We start from the raw sequence: 8915 nt of genomic DNA, 5'->3' as shown, positions 1-8915 counted from the left end.
TAAACCAATTGATTTCTTGTATTGTACGTGTCACCACCATAATACTCTTTCTATATGCGACTCTTTTGAGTCTTTGGGAAGCAAAGAGAAGATTGATAACACTTATATACCTCGAGTCTCGTCACATGCCCATGTAATGATAATTTGATAGTAACCATTGGACTAGTTGAATCGAATGACTTCATGGATAATTTAAAACTTAAACATGATATAGATGTCTAACGAAGTTAAAAGAAAATATAACAAGTAAAACACTACTACATAGTCCATAACATTTTTGCCGACATGATAATACATGTAGTACCGGAACAAGCTACCACTTAATTGTTACGACTTTGGTGATACCATAGGTGGCGGTGTTAAAGAGACCAGAGCCAGCAACGGTAGGCCAAGTGATGGAAATCTGGAATGATATATAAGACAACGTGCGATAGTTTTATAGTAAAAAATAAGTGATGGGTTCCGGCATATATTATGTTAACTTAAAAGTAAATAAATTATGATGATACGTATATTTTGTTATTACTTAAACAATTTATAGCCCTAGCTAGCTAGTGGACGTTTAATTTGTTCAATAAAACGTTATTGTTTTAAATGAAACAATTTGTGGTAATCTAAGTGCTCACAAGTTAAGTTAAATATTTACAACCCCAAGTTCGTACACACCAAAATACAAAAAAAGTAACACCATCGTATTATACGTTGGTAGCTTTCTCTGTAATCGACTATATAACAGCTTATGATATTATCATATGCCAAGTGGTGTATTGTTCGCCACCTATACAACTCCCTTTAGGGAATTCCAACTTTTAAAATATAATTCCAGTCCTGTTCAACGTGTTAGCCCTTCTATATGGGCCATTGAACAATTTGTGACTAAGAAACAATTCGCTAATGATTTAAAATATTCAACAAAACCACATTATCTTTTCTTATTCATTATTCAATATTTGTCGGATTACAACTTTGTGACTTCATTGGCAACTATCATTTGTGATCTACAACTTTCAACAAGATCATATACAACTTATTGATTCGTGTTTCCACATTAGTCACATATCAAATTTGTTATTTCATTGCCTTCTATAGAGACTATACAAATCAACAAAATTAAGTTCAATACTCAAAACTAGTTCTTAGGCCAAGTTATTAACATTATTACATTGGAAATCAAGAATTTACATGCAATTAAGTATGATTATGAATTACTACGTTGGGGATCCTTGTTGTCTTGATTTCTAGTTTTGACTCGTTGACTTCCTGAAGTCAAAACACTTATAGATGAACTGGAAGGCAAGATATATAATTTTTACATTCATAGTCTACGGGTCATTTTTATGCAAAACCTTTGTTTAAACTCGTAACACTTTTAGCAAGATTGCCAAGACTTGTTCGGCTTATTTCAAACTCCTATTTGTAGGAAGTAGGTTTACTTTTTTATTAAAAAGATATTAATAAACACTAACGATACTTTCACTAGTAATGGGGAATATACTCGTACAACACCGTTTACAAAACCGAATACTGAATATAATATACAAAATTTTATATTCCACAATTGATATGAAGCGGGGTCTTTAGCGGGTCTCTATATAGTATCATCGTCTTGTGTCTTAATCACATTTGGTCTTTGACTAAGCTCTTTGATTACAACAATAAACAAACAAAATGTTGATGGTTATGGTTGAGATTCGTGTTCAATACAGGTCCCTTGAAACAGATTCTGCACCTCTACTTAAACAACGCGTCTGTCTCCTAGGGTATAATAGTCAAAGCTGATGTACTGCCGGGGAAGTCCACGCACCGAGATTACACCAGATAAACTTGTAGTGTTTGAACTTTTAAAAATGAGAATGTAAAAGTAGAATCAAATAGAGAGTATTCATTTCTACATCAACATATGAGCTCTAAATAAAATACATAAATAATTTCACTCGAGAGTTTATTCGTCAATTCAACATTATTGAGTCACATTTAATATTTCCACAAAGCATCCATTCACTATATTTTCCAACACTATTTGAGTATTTTCTTTCATTTTGACTTGTTAACTCAAATTCTTTGATTTCAACACTCAAAAGTTGTCTTTAACATCATAACTGAATCATTGTTTATATACACGTAATAAGGGTGAATAAGAATAAAATTAACCAAACATCCCATATAAGTTATGTCACCCTTAATTTACACATTTATTATTATCTTGTGACCTAGTTCACCATTGATGAACATGAAACCCATCACATTACCCACAAGAAGTTATCTTAGCATGCATACACTCACATTTATTTATAGAAATTAGTTTATAACCTTAATTTCACTCATAGAACCCAAAGCCCCAACAAAAAGCTACCTATCCTACACATAGATAGTCATCAACAACATTTTTTGTGACTATTGTGAGTTCAACATAAATTAACGCTTGTATGAATTATCCTAACCTATCTCAACAAGACTTGTATATTACTCAAAAGACTTTAAAACTAGGTCAAAGTGCTCCTATCTCTACAAATAAATGATCTACAACTTCCTTCCTTTGTGTATGGATTCAACAAATGATTATCAAACCGTCGATGAATTTTCCCTATAGATCATCCCATATACACGTTTTTAACCCTTGAGACATAACTGCATAAAATACGTGTCTTCTATAGAACTCTCGGATTTTCTATTTTATTTTTATCCCACCTGACCTTATAAAGTCCCTCTAGTTTGTAATTCTTATTTTGATCTTCTTATTACTTTTTAACTTTTTGGAAAGTTAAATGATGTATGGGTCCTTGTGGTGTGAGGGAAGAAGTTCGATGACTTTTTCATAAGTCGTAAGAAGACCAAAATAACCCCTTGTCGGTGTTGGTTTTCAATAATAATCGATAATTATATTTTTGTTTTTCTATAATAAACCAGTAATCTAAAGGGTTTTAACCAAGGGTTTATTCTTCTTCTTCTTCTTCTTCTTCTTCAGGTGCGTGCGATTCATACTTATTAACATTTCCTTAGTTAATTACTTTCTCTAGGGTTTATCGCAAGTGATTAATTAGTGTGAATTGGGTTTTCATTTAAAAACTTGGTTGCTAATTGCTGCTGTATTATACGATCCCCTTTTCAAATTGTTTTCTTGCAATGATCTGTTTGGCTATTATTTATTGTTAGTTAGCTTATATCATCTGTTCACACTGCCATAGTCAATAATGGGTGATTACTGAATATCGGTTTTCGTTGTGCCGGATAATTGGGTGCTTCTTGAAAAACTTGGATGGTATTATGAATTTTTGTTTGCTAAGTGTTTTTAAACCATGTGAAAACCGTCTTAAGGGAAAGTTAATAATAGGGTGTCTTTTGCAGACTGATTATATTCTCTATTTGCCTTGCATTTGTCATATGAATGTTGCTCTAAAACTAGTGGTTTGTAATAATAGAAAGCTAACAATGAAGTCTCGTCTCTTACACCTTCTTAGGCCTTAGCATACTGAATGCTGCGCGTTTTATTGAAAGGCAATTTCATATATATGACCCTAAAAAGTACATTTTTTTTATAATCTTTCTATAGTTTTATATTTCGTTATGTCATTCTTGATGAATAAAATAATATCAGTTACTTATAATAGCATGTTCCACTTGATAAATGAACATTGCAGAGGATTATAGAATTTCATCCCAATAAGGCATCATGTTTACCACAGCGGTAAAATATCTCGGCACAAAACCGAAACCGGCAATGAAAGCACTAGAGCCCAGGTTCCGACCCGAGCAAAACCAAACCATCACACGGGCCATTTTTGAAATCCTAAAGGAACATGGTCCTCTCAATGTTGCTCAAACATGGGAACGAGTTCAGGTCACTTCAGTTTTGTGTCTATTCATCATCCACCAAAGTTTGATCTTTTTAAAGTATATCTGAATTAACGATGATCGCAAACATGTTGCAGGAAGTTGGTGTCAAAGATTTGACCAGCAAAACGCAGATGAAGACTGTATTGAGATGGATGAAACAGAGGCAGAAGCTTAAGCAGATATGCAATCATGTGGGTCCCAACAAGCAGTTCCTGTACACAACCTGGTTTACTAAACCACCAACTGTCACCCAACCAAGATCCACTGGGGTCAAACCTTAACTTAAGTCAATTTCAACTACAACTGCTGTCTTTTATAGCATTAGATCAGTTGCAGTATGTTCTTTGCAAATTTTGATTATGCAAAACAGTTTTAGACATTGGTTTGATATTTGTTTCATGTGACTTGTGATCTGATGCAAGGGGTTTGTTTGAATTTGACAAAATAAAAGTCAAATCGAATTCGACTTATAATGGGATGCAAATTTGTTTGAATATGACAAATGAAAGTCTGATTGATTTGTAATAAGATGCAAATCTCAAGTTTCTTGAAATTTGACAAATAAAACTCGGATCAATTTGTAATCAGGTGCAACAAATCGACTTGTATTCAGAATTTCATGTGCAAATTTGTTTGAATTCGATAAAATAGAAGTCAAAATCGAAGTCAATTTAACTGAAACATAAATCCAACTATAAATGAGTACACGTTCAAATCACAGACTAATGAACATAAACTACATGGAGACTAACAATAATGTTCACTATATTGTTTTCCAATATACAAAATCTTTTTCTGAATTCCAACACATGTTTAATGCCGGGCATTTGCAGTGTGCAATACATCCTTTAAAACAACAGCAATTCTATCAGCCATGTGTCGTTCTAGAAACATCTGTTTGACCCGCTCATACCCTCTTTTTCCCATGGTCAGCCGCTTTTCAACATGGGTAGCGAGTTTAACAATGTTTGTAGCGAGTGGACTCACCCCTTCTTTCCCTGCAGGATGCAGAAACCCGGTTGACCCGTTCACCACAATCTCTGCAGTCCCTCCTGCTGATGTTCCCTGCCAATTAACAAACAAAAATGTCAAATTCATGTGATTAATAATTTAATATAGTTTAAAATCTTAAATGTTAAATGTCAACATAGAAAATATGTATACCAGTACAGGAAGTTGAAACGCCATAGCTTCAATTGTTATCCTTCCAAAACATTCTCCTCGGCCCTGATATATAACACGAAGTAATTATCAAAGTCAATTGTTTGACTTTCATTTCCAGATAATCAACAAAAGTCAAAAGATCAGAATGTACCTGAGAGTTTTGAACCAGAACATCGATTGCTGCTAGATACGGGGCAACAGTAAGCGTCTTATTAACAAAATGAACTCGATGTTGGATCTTTTTCTGTGCTACAAAATCCCTTAGTTCGGTTTCAAATTTTGTCTGCACGCTCATATCGCTCCCCACAATTACCGCATGTATTGATGGCACTTGTAGCTTCTTTTCTTTTATCAACTGTAAGCTTCCATAAAATGACTTCAAAAACAAATCTTGACCTTTTCCTCGCGACACACCTACACATAATAATTATGAATTAAAATAACTTTTTATAACTTTTTAAAAAAGAGATTAATTAACTTACTGTTTATGGCTGCAAATAATATGTCATCATTTCTAACTCCAAGTGACTCCCTAACATGCTCTCTCAAAACCCTTTTGGCCACATTATCTTCAGCAACATCCATAAGTTCTTTACTGTTACCAAGGTGAACAACATATGTCTTTGGCATTTTAATTCTGCAAATTAAAAGATTATTTTTTTTACAACTTTGTAGCTAAAAGGAGTGATTAAATGAGTATGTGAAGATAAATATTAAATATACTTTAAGCGTTCTTGAGTTCTGTTCTCCCAATATTCAGCTGTTACATGTGAATCAATCATAGAGCCAGCAACATAAGGCAGGTGTTTAACATAATCCAATTTGAAATAATGGCCACGCATTTCATGAATCCACCATAAAACCTTCGACAATACTCGAGGGACGTTTTTGTTTAAAACAGCATCGAGCCATTTTCCAGCAACAGCAGTGTTTAAAATTACCAAATCAGCTTTTAGAGCTGTGTTTACAGCTTCTTGACCTTTAGCAGAGAAAACCTATAATATACCATCAATTATCAAACATCATCACAGATGTTATATATTTTGTAACCAAGTGAAATGGAAGATGTACCTGCACTCCACGGTCCAACATCTTGTTTTCCAAATTGTATATAACTTCATCTGTTCCTGGTGGTTTCTGGTTTGACATCCAACAAACTTCAGCACCAACACCACGTAATAAAAATGCTAGTTCCATCAAAAGCAACGGACCACCTGGGGGAATTAAATAGAATTGGTTATCTGTGGTACTAAATAGTAAATACGGATTACTGATACGTCCAATAGTATTTTCTTTAATTTGGAAGCCAATAGATCATCAAGAATATTTTCCCCTTATTTTCATGTTGAGGCCATACAAAATATTGACACTAAACTGTTATTGTTAATAGCAGTATAACAGAGCAATTTAAACTGCCATAACCTATATAGAGTAACTGTTATTGCAGTTTGGTATTATAGTCAATCATTCTAAACCGATAACAATTGTGGTTGACGTTGGTTCTTCAAAACACAATATTTTAGAAACAGAGAATAGATGGCTATACAAAAGATCCTAGAGGAAAAATTCAAGGCTCTTTTTCTTTAACTAAGTTTACATAAATTGATTAAATTCTTTCATGTGGATTGCAAGATCTGGATAACGACTGAAAACGAAAAAATAGTATTTTTCTAACCGATGCTCTACAGAGGCGAGTTACATATAGAGTCGACAAAAACGCTTCTGCTATTGAGAAATCACACAGAAGTTTGAAGTTGCAGGATGACAATCAGATCGCTTTGCATATGCGGTTTAGTGCCGCAAGAGTTTGTAGTTGCAGGATGCCAGATCATGTGGTTTTCGGATCGGCTCATGGGAGTTTGTTACCGTCGTGCTCCCTTTCGACCTTCTTTTTTGTTTTGTTTGAAGTTGTAGAATGACAGATAGCATATTTCCCTTTTCTATTCTAGTCCTGTTCTAGCAGTTGGGGGATCGATTTTTGGGTCGGTTTGTAAGTTTTGTCTCGTCCTGTCTAGTTACTATCTAGTTGAGCTTATTTTAATACAATCTATGCCGATAATAATAATAATAATAATAACAGTGGTTGATGTGGGTATATAAAGGGGCAAAACATGAGCTACTGTTTTACTACATATAATATAAATTGTGCTAATTTAACAGCTAATTTGAATCTAATATACTGAATGTAACAAGTTTAATAATAATAAAATAGACAAGTTAAAAATCTAAAAATGACCAGAAAGTGATAACTCATGTGAGACAAGAAGAACGAGTTTGGACTTCATGAAACTGAGTGGACTCGGTACGGCGATCTGGGTCGTTACAGTCTCCTTGGGCTTTTGTGTCTTGTGGATCCGGTTACCGGTGGGAACATCGAAACGCTGCTGACGATCGCATGAGGAATCATAGGCGGCTCTAATAACAAAGGCAACGGCGGTGGAGACAGAGAGCATGGCTAGAAGCAGCAGCAGCAGCAGCCACCGCTTCTTGTGGAAGAATCCTCCTCCTGTTGATGATGGCTTAGGCGCCATGGTTAGGGTTTATTATTATTGAAGTGTCTGGTGGTGATGCATTGATCGATCTAGGGTTTGTTTGAATTGAATCTCATATGACTGATTGATGGTTGTAAGAATAGAATTAATAATTAATTAAGTCGAATGAATCTGAAATAGGAATTGGGTGAGAGCATTAATATTAGTAGTAGGAGTGGAAGTGGAAGTGTGACGCAGGTTGATTTCTTGTTTTAATTGAAATTTAAATCAATTAAATAAAAGACTGTGTGTTATTAAAATAAGAAGATATGACATGACATAGTAACTAGTGTTATTATTATTGTTCATAAATAGATGCCGAGTATTTGACCCAACTAGGTTGTTGCGCTTAAATTTGATATCGGGTTTAACACTTTCATTTGACTGACGATTTAAAATTTAAATTCGGATACGGGTATTTGTGTGATTAGGTAGGGAACACGAATACTGATAATGGTAATCATGTAACAGTTCATGATGTTTATGGTTCGGTTTGAAATCTTGAAAGTGTTTTTTAGTAACCGATATTAAGCATGTGTAACCAACACCTCTCATGTAGCTGAAGTCAATTATTTGTGTGGGCGTTGGGTTGACCACATACTGAGGTTGGGTTGTGCGCGATACGTGGTGTTTGGATAAGTGTTTATCGACTCTGGAATGTGTAAACTACTTCGCCCAAGTAACCGGGGATATTACATGCATAGCCGGTGCTGAAAACCGGATTGGAAAGCTGAAATGCATTATAAATTTAAAGAATCCTTTTTTAAACCAAGCAACCAACACGATAAAACCCAAAACTTGTTTTGAACTGACCCCCTTTGACCTGAACCAGTTCCAAGTCGAACCAAATTAACCTTTTGGTATTAGTCAGTTCTGACCCTGACATGTTACTACCTAAACCCATTCTAACCTATTACACAAACACACCCTACAGACCCGTCTGTCGGTCCAAACTGGTAATCACGTAACATGTTATTTTTTTATAGTTAAAAACTATAGTAATACGGAGTACCATACTCAAATTAAACTATTAAAGGGAATAAAATTCTATAAAAATGTTACCAAAAAAACATCCTCAAACATCATTACCAACAATTTGCCTCATATCCAATGATCACACCAAACAATACACAAAGATGCACAGAGTCATACCATCGAGTATAACTTGTTATTGATCATTTCTACCAATTTAAAGCCCCTATTCTGAACCCATACGCAAAACATCCCAAAATACCGACGCGAACGAAAACTAACATGGTCATAACTTGACCATACGAACTTCGATTTGAGCGAATCATATATCCACGAACTCGTCTCAACATGCTGGACCTTAGAAAATTACTATCACGGTCTACCTCCACAGCTTCCAGAACTCAAAACAGCCCA

General features: G+C 34.6%; 1 protein-coding gene across 1 annotated transcript; it reads right to left on the bottom strand.

Moving 5' to 3' along the window:
• Nucleotides 1–4533: 4533 nt before the first annotated feature.
• On the bottom strand, nt 4534–7535 carry LOC143530507 (uncharacterized). The gene is made up of 7 exons (XM_077026027.1): nt 7235–7535; nt 6070–6212; nt 5722–5993; nt 5481–5635; nt 5150–5412; nt 4999–5061; nt 4534–4899 (listed from the first exon to the last, which is right to left on the bottom strand). The coding sequence occupies exons 1-7, from the start codon at nt 7527–7529 to the stop codon at nt 4648–4650; spliced, it is 1443 nt and encodes a 480-aa protein (XP_076882142.1). The 5' UTR covers nt 7530–7535; the 3' UTR covers nt 4534–4647.
• Nucleotides 7536–8915: the final 1380 nt, after the last annotated feature.

The sequence above is a fragment of the Bidens hawaiensis genome, unplaced genomic scaffold (assembly GCF_021521415.1).
Source record: "Bidens hawaiensis isolate Kalapana, Puna unplaced genomic scaffold, B.hawaiensis_p1.1 tig00008947_1, whole genome shotgun sequence".
Taxonomy (NCBI): domain Eukaryota; kingdom Viridiplantae; phylum Streptophyta; class Magnoliopsida; order Asterales; family Asteraceae; genus Bidens; species Bidens hawaiensis.
Note: the sequence above shows the minus strand (reverse complement) of the source record. Positions and strands in the feature narration are given on the sequence as shown.